Here is an 18,613-nt window from a genome sequence, read left to right as displayed (position 1 = left end):
AGGAATCTAGCGCGGCCCACGTTGGAACAGCAGCCAGCAATGGCGGCTTCATAACGTGGCCGCCTTCTCAGAGATATGCCGAGGCCCGTCACCTAGCGGCGGGTTCAGGCAATGCAAGAGAAGCCTCTTCAAAAAGACTCCGGGTACTGCGGCGTCCAGGAGCCAATATGTTCTCAGTTCGCTCAGTTAACTCCTTTTTTCCATTGGGTCTTTCTAACTGTCAATCAATCAGTTGCCGAGTTTTTACTGGCTTAGCTCCAATCATTCTACTCAATTTACTAATAACATGCTTCTTTCCAATAGCATCTTTACGTCGTTAAAGCTCCTCCTAAGTCTGACGAATTTAGCCAGTTCTTCTATTCCATTGGCTGGGCCCGGCCCCTCCTCTCGTACATCCTGTTCGGGGCGGAAGTGAGAGAGCCCTTATTCCTATTGGCTTAGGTTTGCAAGCGGCGGCGGCCTCTCGTCTATAAAGCCAACGTCAGCTCTCAGGAAGTACAGTTCCGGAAGGGGCGGGCTTTGTGAAGATGGCGGCGCCGGTGAGTGTAGTGTGTTTGCTTCTTCGGCTTGGTATTGTGGACGTTTGTTTTCTCCTCAGTGCCTCGAGGCAAATTATTGGGGCGAGGGAAGGGTGGTGATGGAAATAACTCCAGGGAGGCGCCCTCCCTGCCACAGCGGGGCAAAAGCAGTAGTAGGGAGACGTGGCTGGAGTTACCGCTCCTTTCCAGTGACCTGAGAGGCTGGCGGGCTCTGAGGCGAGGCTGCATGTGCACCGGAGTGGGAAGGCAGGAAGTCCGGGGTGTTTGAAGGAGAGAGGGGGCTTTTCCACCTCACATGTTCCGTCTTATAATCCTGAGGAAATGTTTTTTCTTTTCTCCCCCTTCCATAGGAGGTGCTGGAGTCAGACCTGCCAAATGCCGTAGCACTTTTGAAAAACCTCCAGGAGCAGGTGAGTAATGGCACCCCTTTGGAATAGATTAGTCACGAATCGGCTTTGACTTTGCCGCACCTCTAAACTTTGGTGATTTGGGGGCACATATTTGAATGACCAAATAACAGTAAGAGCAAAATGATATAATGAAAACCTTTTCAGGCTACAATTCAGAGTAATTGATTTCTGCGTCCAAAGGAATACAGAAAACTCCAGAAAGAAAGCATCTGAATCAATTTTCTTTATTCTTAGAGTTAAGGAAACCGATGCCGAAAACGGTGACACGATTTGCCCTTTTGGTGTCTAGCTCATATACATTTATATAGTTCTATGCATTGCAAGTTCAACCGGTACAAAGCTACAGTGCCCCCATCACCACTGTCCCAGCCCCCATCCCCTCCCTCTGGTTTGGTAAGATGGTCTCTTTAGCTTTAAGAAGAGGTGGAAAGGTTTTTCTACCTTTTGAAGAAGTATCAGAAACCATCTCTCCTGTACTTTCTCAGAACTGAAAAGATAGTGGTGTACTTTAGGCAGTGTTTCAGATAATTTTTAGGTGGCATTGTTTAGCTTTTGCACTTCACAGCTCACAGAGATAACTTGATGTATTCTAATCAGTGGTTTTATTTGGATTAATTTCAGGTGATGGCTGTCACCGCACAGGTGCAAGCTCTGACCAAAAAAGTTCAAGCTAAAACCTATCCTACAGAGAAGGTAGGACATAACTGAAGAGTAAGCACCCCTTGACTTGATGTTCTCAACAATTCTTTCCATCGTAGACTTATTGAGTGTCTTGTATGTGCTTAGTGCTGGAGCTTTGAAGATGAATAAGATCCAGTTTCTGTGCTGAAGTCTAGTAGAGAAGGCAGGTGAAAGCAATAGGTATAAGCAGTAGCAGTCATGATGAGCGGCTGTGCGAGCTGAGGAGCAAGATTAAATATCACGGAGCAGAGGGAATTAGGGGGGGCATCTCAGAGAGGTAACAGGATTGTGAGGAATAAATGGGAGTCAGAGGGGTAGAAAGAATCAGCGTGTGCAGAGGCACAAAGACCTAAAAGCATGGTGATGTTCTGGGAAAGGAGGTCAGTCGTGTAGTGTGCTTGGGTGTATATTTTGTGTGTTGTTGGGGACAGAAAAGTAGTCACTCTGTGTGAAGAGCCTTGTAGGCCAACTGTATTTCATTTAATATAAAATGCTGTTAATTGGCAACATATCACTGACTTACATTGAGTATACAATGTTGCTTGTTAATCTATGACATAATGCTAGGATACCATTGATTTAAAGATGTATCCTGACTTCAGAGATGTTAAAATATAAAAATGATGTGTATCTTAAAATTAAATATGGTAGTTTTCAAATTAAGGTCTTATAGAACCTCAGGGACCATTGAGTGTGGGGCAGTATAGAAGGAGGTCTCTGGGGACTTCCCTGGCGCTCCAGTAGTTAAGACTTCGCCTTCCGATGCACGGGGTGTGTGTTCAATCCCTGGTCAGGGAGCTAAGGTCCCACGTGCCTCGCGGCCAAAAAACCAAAACATAAAACAAGTTTATTGTAACAAATTCAATAAAGACTTTAAAAATGGATCACTTCCAAAAAATCATTTAAGAAAAAATGGTCTCTGCATCCCTCATACCTGCTTGAGCTGGAAAACTTGGGTGTTACCTGTTTTATGTATTGAGCTTTCGTCCTAAGATATCATTTAAGCAAAACATTCCATAGGTCAACAGAAATATGCAAATCATTATAGTAGGTTAATAAAAATCATTGAAGGATTTTTAAGCATGAGATTTACAGCGGATTGTGTTTTAAAAAGACACGAATTTTTAAATTTATTTTTGGCTGCATTGGGTCTTCATTGTTGCATGCGGGCTTTCTCTAATTGGGGCAAGCGGGGGCTACTCTTCATTGCAGTGCGCGGGCTTCTCACTGTGGTGGCTTCTCTTGTTGCCGAGCACGGGCTCTAGAGCGCGTGGGCTTCGGTAGTTGTGGCATGCAGGCTTAGTAGTTGTGGTGCAAAGGCTTAATTGCTCCGCAGCATGTGGGATCTTCCTGGACGAGGGATCGAACCCATGTCCCCCCTGCATTGGCAGGCAGATTCTTAACCACTGAGCCACCAGGGAAGTCCTCGAATTTTTAATATATCTTCTTTTTGCCTTTTCTTTCTCATCATTCATTTTCGTTCTTTTCTTATTTCTCATTTTTTAATCTTCGCTTTTTATTTTGTCTTTCTCTCATACGCTTGTAACCCATTAGAACTTGACAATGCCCAAGCATGTCAGAAGAGCCTATTTCTCAAATTCTTGGCTATCTTTATTCTGGTATCATGCTTTGATCCATTTTAATGCCTTTTTGAGATGGGCTGTGCACGTGTATCTTAGATCACTATATATTTATTCACTGAACAGATATTTATTAACCTTCAGGATCAAAGACTTCTAGTAGGTGCTTTTTAGGCTACAAAGTACTTTCATATCTTATTTGAGCCTCATAATTACTTTTGGGGGTGGGAAGGAATTACTGTACATATTATTGAGGAGACAGAGGTCATGATTTACCCAATATTTGACTGCTAAATGCCTAATTCAAAACTTGAACTCAATTTGTCTGTCTTTAAATCCTTTGCTCATCCTCCTGTAGCATGCTAGTGTTGATCTCAAGAGCTTAGCATGTTGGTTTACAGATACCTAGGGCTTGGGTGTTGGAGTCAGGCTGAGTTTGAATCCCAGCTGTACTCCTATTACTATGTAATCCTAGGCAGAGTCTTTAATCTGTCTGAAATAGGTCTTCCGAGGGCTGTGGACTTTTTCATTTTCGTTTTATGCAGTCACAGTGACTTTTTTTTAATAACTATAGCTTAGGTCTGCTTACACACGTTACTTTTTTATTTAAAAGAATGCACTTATAATTTATGATTTTCTGCCTGTAAGTATAATACATTTTTTTTTTTTTTTAATTTATTTTTTGGCTGCATTGGGTCTTTGTTGCTTCGCGCGGGCTTTCTCTAGTTGTGGCGAGCGGGGGCTACTCTTCATTGCAGTGCCTTCTCTTGTTGCAGAGCACAGGTTCTAGGCGTGCAGGCTTCAGTAGTTGTGGCACATGGGCTTCAGTAGTTGTGGCTCGCGGGCTCTAGAGTGCAGGCTCAGTAGTTGTGGCGCACGGGCTTAATTGCTCCGCGGCGTGTGGGATCTTCCCAGACTAGGGCTCGAACCTGTGTCTCCTGCATTAGCAGGCGGATTCTTAACCACTGCGCCACCAGGGAAGCCCCTAATACACTTATAATTTTAGAAAGTTTAGGAGATACATAAAATCACAAAGAAGAGAACTAAAAATCAGTGTAATCACCATTCTGAGATAATCACTGGGGTACATTTTTTATTTCGTTGATTGTAAAAGTAATATATGCTTGATGGGAAACCACTCTTTCAGTACAAGCACTCCATTTCTTGCTTTTCCTCATCTCGATCCTCAGGGGTAGCAGTTGCTAATTATGTTATTTTCAGATATTTTTCTATACATATAAAATGTGTGTATTATACTTCTCACCTCCCCCCCTTAATTGGAACCACATTATTCACACTTTCTATACAGTGTAGAAAGTGTGTCGACATAGATAAGTCCATGTCAGTATGTACAGGTCATTGTTTTTATCTATGTCATATAATTCCATTGTATGGGGATAAAATCAGTGATTGTTTTGGTTAAATTAATTTAAAATTCATTACTGTATGGAGACATTTCTGATTGTCACAGCTTGGGGGATGGCATCAATGGGTGGAGGCCAGAGAAGCTGTGGAACATCCTTCAGTGCCCAGAAGTGCTCCACAGCAAAGAATTACCTGTCCCTCAAATGTCAATAGCTCTGAGTTTGAGAAACCTTGCTATAGTCACTTTGGGGGATACTTTATTGATTTTCCTGCTCTTATTGTCATACAGTTATTCTCTAAGCTGTGCTTCTGTTGTGTTAGCATAATTTTCTCTGTGGCCATTTTAGGTACAGCCACTTCCTTGAGACTACTCCAGATACCTTATATGAACTGCATGGAAAAAAATTTGAACTTGGAAAAAATTATCCTGTTCTCCCTAGACTCTCCTCCTTGCTCTGTGGTTAAACTGAATTTGCATCTCTTACTGTTTGATTCAACTCAGGGTCTCAGCCTTTTGGAAGTGAAAGATCAGCTGTTGTTAATGTACCTTATGGATCTGAGCCATCTCATTCTGGACAAAGCCTCAGGAGGGTCTCTTCAGGGACATCCTGCAGTTTTGAGACTGGTGGAGATTCGCACGGTATGAGGCATTTGTCATCTTAGAGTTCTGCGTTTCTATATTCTGAACTCCAGGACTGTGACACAATAGCTCTCATTTAAGTGGGTGTTCTCATGTTTAAGGGAGGAAACCAAATGAAAAAAAGCATTTTTGTCTTCATTTGCTCTACTTTGTGCATATTTTAGGTGCTTTACCTGGCAACTTAACATAGGGACTTTTGGTGTATGGTTAATTTTGAGGAGGACATGTAATCCTATTTAACCACATTATAGGTTTTGGAAAAGCTTCGTCCTTTGGACCAAAAACTGAAGTATCAAATTGACAAACTGGTGAAGACGGCAGTGACAGGCAGCCTCAGTAAGTGGGGGAAGCTGTAAGGTTATGTGTGGGCCGTTCACAAAGTTCCAGATCTTGTAAAATCTCTTGGGTCTTTTATTTTAGGTGAGAGTGACCCACTCCGTTTTAAGCCTCATCCCAGCAATATGATGAGCAAGGTAAGAGGTAGCATTATCCTGATCTTCCTGAGGAATCTAAGCCTGAATGAGCCTTGTAATGCTCCTGGATCTCCTGGGATTCTCTTATTACCGTTGATTCCCAGCTTGTGCCTTAGAATGTTGAATGTGAGATTCCCCTTTCTCCCTCTTGTTTGTATTCCCACCTTCCCAGAGTACTTCAGCTTTGGATTTTCTTATCGCTTGTTTGACTAACGCTTCCTAAGTTTGTGGACATTATGTTCCTTTTGTAGTTGAGCTCTGAGGATGAGGAGGAAGATGAAGCAGAGGAAGGCCAGTCTGGGGCTTCAGGGAAGAAATCTGGAAAAGGGACAGCTAAGAAATATGTTCCACCACGCTTGGTTCCAGTGCATTACGGTATGAACTGTGGAGGCTGCTTCCTCAGCATGAACTGTGTTTCTCTTCTCTGTTCTGGGATAACCCTTGCTGATTTTTATCACATAGATGAAACAGAAGCTGAGCGGGAGAAGAAGCGCCTAGAACGAGCCAAGAGACGGGCATTGAGCAGCTCTGTCATTCGTGAACTAAAGGAGCAGTACTCAGATGCTCCAGAGGAAATCCGTGATGCTCGGCATCCTCATGTTACTCGACAGAGCCAGGAGGATCAGCACAGGTCCGAGTCCTTGCAGTTAGAAATTGTTTTCTATGCTGTAGAGACCTGTCCTTTGAATGACGATGATTAAGTCTAATTCCAAGAGAACCCACATTATCTAGAAAGTGGAGTGCAAAATTTGGTGTGATGGTTTCTAAGAGTTAGCAGTTTGAAGTACAGAATAGGAACTAGCGGGGGAAATGTCTTTTTTTTTTTCCCCCAGCTGTTCAGGCTGAGCAAATGCTACATGGAGAAGAATATATGCAGTTCCACCTAGTAGAATTTTAAAGTTCTGTGTTTCACTATCACTGCTGTTTATTTTCTGCAGAAAGCAAGAAAGTCACGTTTTTATAATGGCATGGAGAGTGCTAGATAAGTTCAGGGAAAAAAAGTAGAAAAGCAGTTATAAGTTGAACACAGACTCATCAACTTTGCCCAGGTGTCCATCTCTGCAGTTGGTAGATTTGAGTGAGAAGGTTCATGTAGAGGATCCTGTTTATGGAGCTGGAATATAAAGAATTTCCTGATATAGTTTAAGTATTCCTCTGGATGGGCTGTGAGTTCATCTCTGGGGAGGAGGGAAGTTCTAGTGCAAAGAACATTTCATTGAGCATTGAGTGTTGAGCACACAGTATCACCTCACTAAATACTATAGTGACTTGCTATGAAATTTCTTGAGAACTGTCTGAACGTGGGGTGAGTAAACACCTGGGCCCAGGTTCTTGGCTGCAACTTTCTGCCTCTATGGTCTGAGCATGCTGCAAGTGGTGTCTGTGTTTCTCTGGCAGGATTAACTATGAGGAGAGCATGATGGTGCGTTTAAGTGTCAGTAAGCGGGAGAAAGGACGGCGAAAACGAGCAAATGTCATGAGCTCACAAATTCATTCCCTCACGCACTTCAGTGACATCAGTGCTTTGACAGGAGGAACCCCTCATCTTGATGAGGTGAGGTAGTGATACAGTGATGGGAGGTGACCTTCATGCTTTCAGCTAAATGTATGTGGGCTTATTACTGTGAGGAACTTGGGAAGGGACACCAAACTTGGAAGCTCACCGCCATTCCTTCCCTTCTCCATGTGTCTCCAGGATCAGAATTCTACTAAGAAGCGGAAGAAGATACCTAAGAAAGGTCAGAAGAAAAAAGGTTAGTGAATGACTAGGACTTGGGTGATCGAGTGCAGGATGGGGTTTACGAATTGGGATGCCAACTCCGGATTTGCCATCCTAGGTTTTACCAACCTTTATAGTATCTCTTCCATACTGGGTGTTAATCTCTTTAGAGGTGGGCATTTATTTTTTTCTTTCCCAAGATGAAAATCAGCATCATTCACAAAAGAGATTTCTGGATTCTATTTCTGAAGGCCCCACAGTCCCTGTTCAGGTTTCCTTAAGTAAACTATGAAAGTGTCACTTGAAGGAACCATTATCCCATTTCAGTTTCCATCTTGCTTCTAGTCTTTTGTGCTGGGAGGATATAGAGAGTATTGCTGAGGGAACCCACTCCTATCGAGCCCTTCTCTCTAGATGTCCTTTTTTTCTGTCCCTTTGGCTTTTCCCAACTGTCCTTTGCCTCATTCTTGGTTTCCCTTCCTTTCAGGTTTTCGGAGGCGGCGGTGATTATGGGTGTACATATTTAATTTATTTTTTGTCATCCTGGGATACTTCTAATTTCACTGTATGTAGGTTTTTTCCTCGGAATTCATTAATTATTTGCTCTGGACATGTGGAAAGATCTTTATTAATAAAATTGATTTTACTTACGAATTGAAGCCCCTTTTGCACATGTATTATGACTGGAATCACTGGGTATGGGGTATTTTTGGTGAGAGGGTGATGGAAAAGGGAAGGATGAGGTTTTGGGGGGAATAAGAAAGTTTGGCTTTATATGGTTTTCTTTGATACTACATTTTCACCAGAAACTAAAATTGGTTATTTAATCAAAAAATATTGAGAGATTAGAGTATTATAATCCACTCTTTCAACCCCACGTTGCCCCAAGTTCCTGTATGATTTGTTATAATTATAATACAGATCATCTGAAATATATGGATTTTAAGATTTCTTAATATATCTTGCTGGCCACCAGGTGGCATTAGTAGCTTAGGAAACCTCCTTTGGTGCTTGACTATAATCAAAAGCTAGATAGAACCTTTTCTCATTACCAAGAGTTATTCTTGTCTCCACTTCTCTGAAAGTTTTTCCTTTCTTTCTAAAATAGCATGGACGTAGGGCTGATCTTAGGTCAGTTCTTGAGAGTTAGAGTTTATCTGGAGAGAACAGTAGAGTGAATGAGAGGAGTGTGAAGAATCAGTATAGTCTTATGTTTTTCAGCCTCTTTGACCCTCTTTCAACAAAGTCTTCAGTTTACCAGTGAGCAAACGCCAGGCCTTTTACAAAGAGCATGTGAAAGAATGCCAACAAGCAGGCAGACAGAAAATTCCTGAAGACCAAGAGAATGAAAACCCCTCAGTCATATCAGCCCAAGTCAGGAGACTGGTGGGAGTTACAGATCTGAGATCTTGTATTCTGTTCAGAGAATGACTTCTGTTAGTGAGAGATCCCTCTGGCCTTGGATAATTTAGAAGGTGGAAAGAGGGACGGGAAGAGAGTTGAGTCTAGAAGTAATTCATTGGAGTTAATGATGTGTCATGGAGAGGGATATAATTTGGATCATTACATCAGTAAAACCTAGTTGATTATAAGTCCTATGAATTTGGACTTATACTGGTCTGCCCAGTTGGGATGGGGAGTCTGTTTTCAGTCAGCTGTAGCTTGGTAGAAAGTAGTTAAGAGAGACAACCCAGTACTGTCTTCTGTTAACTCTGTGATCCTGGGCAAATCATGTGACATCTCTGGCCTTTAATTTTCCTCAGCTGAAAAATAAATGTATTAGACTGAATCGCTGAGATTTCCTTCAAACCAGAGAGCCTAGAGCTGTTTCTCATGGATGATAACCAAGATGCACTTACTCCTGGGGCCTCTGACTTAGTCCCTGGCAGATCTGAGTGACCCTGATGTGCCCAGAGCCCTCATACTTCCATCTCCTTGAGTGAATCTAAGCAAAGAGCCTCAAAAACATATTTAGAGATTCTTTTTCCTTTCTGGCTGAACTAACTGGACAAGAGGTTAGGACTACAGCATTTTCTTTTTAGGACTAGCTATTGCATTTGCATCTAATTTATTAAGGATTTTTGGATTGTGGGAACTGCCAAGGAAAAGGAGATGCTCTTTTTTAAAAAAAAGATCTTAACTTTGTGTTACATCCTGAGCTAAGTGCTTTATACTTAATCCTTGCAAAATATATGTTATCTCTATTTTACTAATGAGGAAACTGAGAAACTTAGGTTATTTATTTGCCCAAGGTTACACGACTAATGAGTTAGAGAACCAGTGCTTGGGGAACACAGAGGATGGAGGACTGCCAAGTGTCCTGGGGTTCATGAACGTCTTCAGGATTTTGTTTTTCCTTTTTTTTTTTTCTTTAAAAATGTATTGGTAGGTAGTTTATGACCTGTAGCTCTCCCCTCTTTACCTTTACTGCACCATTTCTGTTCAAGCCCTTGCCTTCAAAGAAACCACAAGTTCCAGACACTATTCTGGCCTTTTTGTATTATAGGAGTGAACTGAACAGACAGAAATCCCTGCCTTTGTGGACCTTATATTAATTGAATCCAGTCTTTAATCTTAGGAAATCTTGTTATCCCTGGCCTTCTAGATGACAGGCGATATTTGAAAGAGGTTGCCAATAAAAAATTGAGTAATCTTGAGAATATTTGCACCAGAGTCATCAAACAATGTTTAGAGTCCATTGTTGACTAACTTTTGCGTGGGTTCTCAACCTGTAAAACAGGCAAAGGCTAGGTTACTGTGGTTGAAGCGAGGATGAGGGGTCCTGGAGCTTCGAGTTCTCATGGCCCACTTTCCCCAGGATCTCTGAGGAGCTCCTAGAAACCTTTAGAACTCCATAGAATGTAGTTTAAAAATCACTTTTACAGTAGTAGGGCAGGGCAACTGAGAAGATTTCAGGGTTTCTTTATGGCTGTCGTTTGCTATTCTTTCTCTTATTCCTACTCAGATTTAGTTCTCTGGTTGTTCAGACCACATGAATGTCAGATTTCATCAGTGCAGTGCTAACGGCAGTTCACTTCCAGCGTTCACTAAGTAATGTGTATCGTTAGTGCTCATGGGCACTTGTTCAGTTTTATCATGTGATGGTAAGGAGAGTCTTAGGATTTATTATTACCTGTTTTAATTAATTTTATTTATTTATTTATGGCTGTGTTGGGTCTTCGTTGCTGTGCACGGGCTTTCTCTAGTTGTGGTGAGCCGGGGCTACTCTTGCTTGCGGTGGGTGGGCTTCTCATTGTGGTGGCTTCTCTTCTTGTGGAGCACTGGCTCTAGGCGCCTGGGCTTCAGTAGTTGTGGCTCACGGGCTCTAGAGGGCAGGCTCAGTAGTTGTGGCGCACAGGCTTAGTTGCTCTGTGGCATGTGAGATCTTCCCGGACCAGGGCTCGAACCCGTGTCCCCTGCATTGGCAGGTGGATTCTTAATCACTGCGCCACCAGGGAAGCCCTGTTTTAATTTATTTAATCTGTCATTATTAAAAATGTGAAGGATCCTTCCTCCCTGGAAGTACAACAAATACCACTGATCACATTTCTCTCTCCCCTCCATCTGCAGAGCTTTTGCATTCTGTCATTCTTTCTACCCCATCCCCCCACCCCCCAGGTCTGTTTGACTGGTGGGGGAACCCTTCCCTTTCCTTATCAGAGCTTGGTGGCTCCCTGGGGGTTTCTAATGATGGTTGGGAGTTGCGAGGAAGCAGCTGAGTAAGGGGCATCCATTGCCCCAGGGAGGGAGCTGTACTCCAGCATCCAGTGGGGAAAGGAAATCACTTGGAAATAAAGAGAAAATCTTCTCTCCAGTACTGATAAGCCTTAGTATTGTCATCTGGGGGGGTGGGAAGAGGGTTTGATCAAGGCCTTTTTTGTCTCTGAAGCTTTGTTTTGTTATGATTTTATGAAGGCTTGGGCAACTGTCTGTCAGGATTTCACAGCAGTCTTCATGGCTACTGTATTAGAAAAACAAGTTTATGAGGGAAGGATGACTCAATTATGTCCATTTTCAGCACCATGGAGAGTTCAAGCTTTCTCATCTTGTTCCTTGCCTTGGGTTGGTTGGAAGGTACAGAGCTAAACCAATCCATAGAGCTGCCTGGTGTAGACCTGCCCTTACGCATAGCGCAGTTTATCTGTTCCATCTCCATTTCTGATTGGTACGGATTGAGTGTGAGTCAGCAGCAGTCCTGAGTATCCCCATCCTCCCTGGGATCTGTTAGGTGTGTAAACCTCAGATTCATGTTGAGACTTATCCAAGGATTTGGCTAATTTGACAGAGTCATATGAATGAAATACTGCCTTCTGCTCTATTGGTAACATCATTCATATTGTGATGCACGAGGTTTTTAACAGCCCATGAGAAAAACTCTGTCCGTCCCCCGCTCTTCTTTGCCTTCAGACCCTTGAGGAGACTGAAAGTTGCTTTTTCATTCCTTGGGCTTGGCCTCTTTTTCTGCCTCTGCATGGAGAAAGGCATCATTGATCTGGCTCTCTGCCCAGTCTTGCTTTTGTATTTCTTTGATCTCATTGTTCAGAGGGTCTCAGAGAAGCCCCAAGAGCCATGCCTTTGCATGTTTAAGCTATTGATGCTTTTGAAGTAACAGAGCGTCGCTGTGTAAGAAGTGTATTAAAGGTCTGTCTCAAACAAATTTGGGTCAATAGGTGGCAGTAGTCACCTAGTCCCGAGGCCCTGACACCCCCTGAGTACAAGCACATTTAATGGCCGTTATATTTAAGGTTGTGAGAAAGGAGGTCACATTGAAATAAAAATGGGGGAAAAGCAGTCCCTTTTGGTGGGATCCGGGAAATGCTGAGCTGTGCTGGGTTACTTCTGTGGAGGTGTTGTATGTCAGCTGGGAAGGGCACTGGCAGGAAAGAACGGGGCCTCAGATTGGGCGAGACCTAGGTGGGTACTAGGGCTTCTGAGAGCTGGAGTGAGACTGTGTTAAATGAGGACTTGTGCTGAAAGGGTAGAGTCTAGGGTTGGGGGAGTAGAGAGAGGGAGAGAGGTGGAGGAGGGAGGGGCAGGGCTGTATGAAGGGACCACGGAAAGGGTGGGCTCTGATGGGGAGGACTGCAGTTAGAGGGGGAGGGGTAGGCTGCTGCAATACTGAGCCTATCTAATGGGGGAAGGGGCCAGGGAGATACTGGTCTGTGCTGAGCTGCATTGGCTCCCCTCCCCCACACTTCCCAAGGAGCCAGAGCAATGCTGGCAAATCTGTCTTCATGTATTTATTATTATTAAAAATGTGAAGGATCCTTCCTCCCAGGAAGCACAACAAATACCACTGATCACATTTCTCTCTCCCCTCCATCTGCAGAGCTTTTGCATTTTCTCTCTCTCCTTCCCACCCTACCCCCCCACGCCCACCCCCCAGGTCTATTTGTTGGGGGGGACCCTTCCCTTTCCTTCTCAGAGCTTGGTGGCTCCCTGGGGGTTTCTAATGATGGTTGGGAATTTCAAGGCAATGCTGGGAGGAAGCAGCTGAGTGAGGGGCATCCATTGCCCCGGGGGGGAGCTATACTCCAGCATCCCGTGGGGAAAGGAAATCACTTGGAAATAAAGAGAAAATCCTTCCTCCAGCTAATGAAAGAAGAAGCAGGCACACACATGCCTTTCAGTACCTGGGATTCCTCCCCTTCCTTACCCTTCTCTTTTCTACTACCTGAATTCTGAGAGGGAAACCCCCTTGGAATGGAAAAAGCCAGGAGTTCTCTGTCCCCCTCCCTTACCTTGTTAAATCACTGTCTTCCCAGGAGAGCCATATAGAATTTAGTCTTCTAGCTTGCATGTTGTGTTACTGAGAGAGGCTTGAAGGGCAGAAGCCATGACTTCTCCCTCCCCCCCTGCACCCCAGGCTCCCGTGCCCAGGCGGGGGCCTCTTTTGTTGCTGTCTGTAACCCTCCGCCATGCCCATAGGCGGTGCTGCTGTTGCTCTGCATGTAGAGTCCTCCCCAGCACCGGTCCTCCCCTCCCCTGGCGCCCTCCCCCTTTCTCCAGCCCTCTACTGCCTGATTGTTATTCCACCAACGTCTCCTCTACTGTTCCCTTTCTCAAATTAATTTTGTGGCGCTCTTTTTTCCGCAGTGCCATCTTCTTCCCCTCCCCCTTGCTCCAGCTCCCTTGCTTTCTCTGTCTCTATTTCTCTCTCTGTCTGTAGGATTTCCATCTCACTCCCCTATCTAAAATCTACAGTCTTCCGTACTCCCCTTTTTTTTCTTTATCTCTTCTGCCGTTGGCATCTTTCTGATGACTCGTAATTAAAAGGGGCCATGGGTGAGAGTGAGTTAGAAGAGGACAGGGTTGGGGAACTCGGGTCAGTGTTAAGGGCTAGGTGAAGAGAAGGCCGAGGCTCTGGGGAGAATGAGTGGAGAAGGGAAAGTACACATATCCTTTGCTGTCCAAGTCTATTCAGTGTCTGGATTTTAGATAGAGTTCAGCTGACAAGGGACCTGGTGTTACCTGAATCTGTAGAATTTGGTTCCACTTGCTGGGAAGATGGAGAGTCACAAGAATTCAGATAATAAGGGCTTCATCCAAAAACTTTTGGTTTAGATTGCTAAGGATAGCTATGCTTTTGTTATCCTGTATTTTGTAGAATCTGGAGGAAAACTATGCCCTAAAACCTGTCCTATGGTCCCTTAGGAAATGTCCTGTTTTTGATCTTTTTGAGTCCTCAAATGGTCCTTGCCAGGGCAGCTGTGACGCCTACTTGGTGGGTACCCTGGCCCCCTGGTCACTACTGAGCACAATTCTGGCTGTAGAGCCTCCTTTTGCTCTTGGGACTACTTCCTCCTCCTATCATTCCATGTCTCTCCTTTGTCTCAGCCAAGTTCATGGGGTTCCCCACTCAGCCATAGCTCCCTTTATTTGTTTAGTCCTTCCAGAATATAACCCCAGTTCACCAGAGAGTACCCTTGCTCTTGCCCCACCTTGCTTCTTAACTTTATCTGGAAACTGCTCATTCATTGTGTTGACTACTACAACCCCTCAGCTAACTCAGCAGGGTTGTTGGTTGTAAAGTTACCCAGTTTCTAGGATGGCTAATTTTCCTCTTATTGAATTACTTTTGTGGATTAATAGCATCCTGGTAACTCCCTGGATAATAGTGCTGAGTCTTCGCCTTGTGTATGGCCTAGGAATTGCCCACAAGATGGATGGTGTGGCCTCTTTCTTTCATTCCCTGGTGGGAGGAGATCTTCCTTAGCATAAATGGCAGCCTCAGAATGACTGGCTTCCATTTTCCTTGCTTGTGTGAGTCAAGGCTGACTCCTAGACTATGGAGAGAGGCAGAGCCCTGGAAAGAGCCACAGTGCAAAACACCGCATCCTTCACTTTATTACCTGAGCCTTGGAGGTACCTATGGAAACCTCTCTTTTGCCTGCCCCTCCTGCCGTCTTAAGGTGTGTATATTGGTGGAGACAAATGGGCCAGTGGCTGCTTCGTTTCCTCAGCTTATTTTCCTGCTGTCCTTTTCAGAGACCTCTCATCCTATTCGGGGGACTCTAGTTAGGGTCGTGGACTCATGTAACTTAGAAACCTGTTAAGATCTCTCTCTTTTTTTTTTTTTTTGTCCACGCTGCACAGCTTGTGGGATGGGATCTTTGTTCCCTGACCAGGGATTGAACCCGGGCTCCCAGCAGTGAAAGTGCTGAGTCCTAACCACTGGACTGTCAGGAAATTCCCAAGCAGGGCTCAGTAAATATTTGTTGCCTGAATGGTAGGGACTTTTCAGCTTTAGTACTTTCTACAAGAGTTATAAAATTTTAACTATTTCTTCTCTAGATGCTTACGGTACTGTAGCTAAAATTGTATTGGTTAAAATTTTTGTTTTCTTCCACTAGGTGCTATAGGGGAAAGTGGTTTGCCCAGAACTGTACAGATAAGTCATTAGCAGAGCTGGCGTTAGAACCCACATTCTCTCGGACACCTAGGTCTGACTTTTTGTTGACTACCCCGATGGAAGCCAGTGTTCCCATTTCATCCCCACAGTCACTGACAGCTTTGAAGCCAGCAGCACAGTCGGGTTTTGTAGCTAAGCCACCCTCGGCTGGCCTGCTGAGGGCGAGCATCAGCAGTGTGAGAGCTGGGGTGTGCAGGCAGAGAAGGTACCGACTCCCTGGGAAGGGCTAGCACTCCCCTCAGGTGTTACACAGTCCAACCTCTTGGAGGGGGCCTTGACAGTAGCAAGGTAGAGAATTTCTGAAGTCTTGGCTGCTATTGCCCATTCCAGGTTTAATTTGACTTTACTGCTAATATACCCCTTGCCCTAAGCCTTTCCCCCCCTTAAAAATATTTCAGGGCTGGATTGCGCATGGTTGGTGGTGGATGCCAGAAACTCTGGAGTCTCCGTTTTTTTGCCTTGCAGCTCATTTGCAACTAACTGTTGGGTCCAGGGACCAACAAAATAACAAAAGGCTCTGTGGACCACCCACCTCCTCCTATTAGTGCTAATAATCCTAAATTTCTTTTATTTTTTTAATAATCCTAAATCTTAAAGAATTTATCTCTACTGTAAAGGCATCATTGTGACTTAATAAATGTTCTTACAATTTTTGTTGTTAATTAAAGCCTAGACTAGAAAATAAGCTCAGAAAGCATTCGTGTATTTCAACTAGGACTGAGCCTGTAGCAGCTTACTCTGAGAACTGCTTTGTCTCATCTGCCAGCCTTGGGTTTAGCCCCACGGGTGAGATCTGGAGAATAAAAAGCCCTTGAGTGTCTACTTCCTCTTCCCCAATTTCGATTCACTCACTGCTAGCTCTTGCAGAAAGCCCTAGGTGGTAAAGAGATCAAATCAGAATTCCTAGCCAGGAAAACCCTGTCTCTTAGCTACAATGACCCTTGTCTGCCATTGCGTTCAGTTCTGTGGCAGTTAACACCAGAGAAGATTCATCTGGCTTCATACCCTCCTTCTCAGTTTCTTTCAGTCAAGTCTTAAGTAATCTATTGCTGATGGCAGGCTTTTCTTGCCCTTTTATTCCCTCCCAAGGCTTTAAGCTCCAAAGCTTCCTAGATGCCTCTCACCAAAAGGGTGCTTTCTGAAACCCAACCTTTCCTCTCTTTCTCATCCCTCAAGTTCTCAAATTGATCCCCTAATGGCTGTATTTCCCTCAGAGTGTCAGATGACACCCTTAAAGAGCCTGCTGGGTGCTGCTAAAAATCCCATTCCTCACCCATCTCCCCGCTGGAGCTCCTGGAATCAGATTCTGCAGCCTCCTGTCATCCTAGCCTCCTTTTGTGTTCATTTAGAAGCTTTTCTCCATTGCTTTTGATAAATTCCTGGTGTGGCAGAAGTATCCAGAATTTAGGAAGATCCTATGGGATGAGTCCCCTGTCTCCGGCACCTTTGTTGACCCTCAGAGGGATCTGCTCGTGCCCCCTCCCTGCAGTGCCTCCGTACCCCCCTGCCTGGCCTAGGCTGGGCGGGATCAAATGTGGAAGTCCTCTGCACAGACACTCCAGCCCTCTTTATCCTTCTTGGCAAACAAAGCATGGCTCTGCCTCTGACTTCCTCCTCTTTCTTCTCCATTATTTCTTCTCCTTCACCTTGTCCCACTTCTCCCTTCCCTTCATGAATACCCTTCATTCCTCTTCCTTTAAATCTCCTTCTCGTCCACTTGCTCACCGTCGCCCATCTGCGCCCGCTCTCTCTCCACACACGCACACACCCCCCCACCCCGTCTTTCATTTTCAGTAGCCGTCTTCCTCATCGCCTGCCCATGCTGAAGAAGCAGCATGCTATGGGAAGAATGGCTGCAGAGTGGGTCCCTGGTTGTCAGAGTAGGCAGTCCCTTTTTCTCCAGAGGATCAGTGGCTGTCTTTCCCCATCTTGTCCTCAGGAGCCAGGGAACCCCAAGACGCTGGCTGTCTTTGGGGATAAACAGCTCTCCCCGTCGCTTCTCCCGGTCGTTCGGCTCCGGCGCCCCCTTGTTTGGCTCTTCCTGAGTGTGGTCTGTCCTTGCTTCTCCCACCCTTTCTCTCGTCTCTCGTCTTCTCCCTCTTTCTGTCTCTCCCCAGCACAAAGCGGCGGCAGGACTGAATGTGTCTGTCTAGAGGCTCTGCCAGGCTGTGCCCCTCACTTTTGCCCCTCCCCCGTCGCTGTGCGTGCTGTTGGGGGGGAGGGTTGGAGGGCGGTGGCATGGTGCCAACCAACCCAGAACCATCTGCAGTGCCTTCTGCACTGAGGCGGGCTCTGTCTCTCCCGCCCGCCTCCTCTCCCACTCTTCCTCTCCCATTTTTAATTAGCTGCTGAATTAATTAAATCCCACACGCTAATTAACATTCCTACAGGGAAGAATGCTAGGTCAGAAAAGTAGGAGGTGGTAAAGCTTCTGTCCATTTAGGATAGGAGACTTAGGGATGGAAAGGGGGCTGAAGGGTTGAAGAGGAAAGAACAATCTAAGAGTGGAAAGAAATCTGAGGGAGGTGTGAAGAGACAGAGAAGGGAAATCATGGAGAGTGGAGCCTATTGAAGAGGAGAATAATTAGAATTAGGAACATTGGAGAAATGAGAGTGTCTTGAAGCTTCTGAAGGTTAGAGGTAGAGCTGTGGGTCTCAAACATTAGCATGCATGAATAACCTGAGAAATAATGATATAGAGGATGCTAATTTGCTGCCTTGAATGTCTTCTAAAGAAATAAATCTCAATTTTAATAAGAGTGCTTTAGGTTAGAAATGAAGGAGAACTTCCTCCTTGCAAGTCAGTGACATGCTCTAGTGAAGGAACTCTTTGGGAGATAAATTCTTATCTGTCTAGAATGGTTAAAGTTTGCCCAAAGCCGGATGAACTTTGAAGGTTTTTTCTAGATAGACATATTAATCCTTAAATGTGTACTGTGTCCTGGAGAACCAAGAACATCCAGGATAGGAAAATTCAGGATTCATTCTCAGTTCCCTTTCCTCCTTGTATTCAGGGTGAACTTTGAGTTTGATCTCTGTGGTCCAGTCAACATTTTAGGGATGAGCCTTCTCTTCAAATCAGATAATTACTTCCCTGGGGTGTTTAGTGCACTGATTCCTAGCTAGGATTTCAAAGAGCTGTCTGTTGGCCAGCATGGCTTCTGTCCTTGACCGAGGGCAGGAGAGACAAGAGAAGAGCTGCAGATGTATATGGAGCAGAAGAAGGGAGGCTGGGGTGTGCATTGACAAGGGTGTGGTTGGCACTGAAGCTTCTGTTAAGGTCACTACTGTGA

At 44.7% G+C, this 18,613-nt stretch overlaps 1 protein-coding gene across 1 annotated transcript; it reads left to right on the top strand.

Annotated features, from left to right (window-relative positions):
• Positions 1 to 498: 498 nt before the first annotated feature.
• NGDN (neuroguidin) lies at positions 499 to 8,058 on the top strand. Its single transcript, XM_065872178.1, has 11 exons — positions 499 to 539; positions 890 to 949; positions 1,571 to 1,642; positions 5,078 to 5,215; positions 5,467 to 5,551; positions 5,636 to 5,688; positions 5,940 to 6,063; positions 6,151 to 6,319; positions 7,087 to 7,243; positions 7,385 to 7,442; positions 7,896 to 8,058. Exons 1-11 carry the CDS (start codon positions 528 to 530, stop codon positions 7,913 to 7,915), a joined length of 948 nt encoding a protein of 315 aa, XP_065728250.1. The 5' UTR covers positions 499 to 527; the 3' UTR covers positions 7,916 to 8,058.
• The last annotated feature ends 10,555 nt before the right edge of the window (positions 8,059 to 18,613 follow it).

Source organism: Phocoena phocoena, chromosome 2, assembly GCF_963924675.1.
Source record: "Phocoena phocoena chromosome 2, mPhoPho1.1, whole genome shotgun sequence".
NCBI classification, from domain to species: Eukaryota; Metazoa; Chordata; class Mammalia; order Artiodactyla; family Phocoenidae; genus Phocoena; species Phocoena phocoena.
The sequence above is the reverse complement of the archived record's forward strand: the minus strand, read 5'-3'. Positions and strand labels throughout refer to the sequence as shown.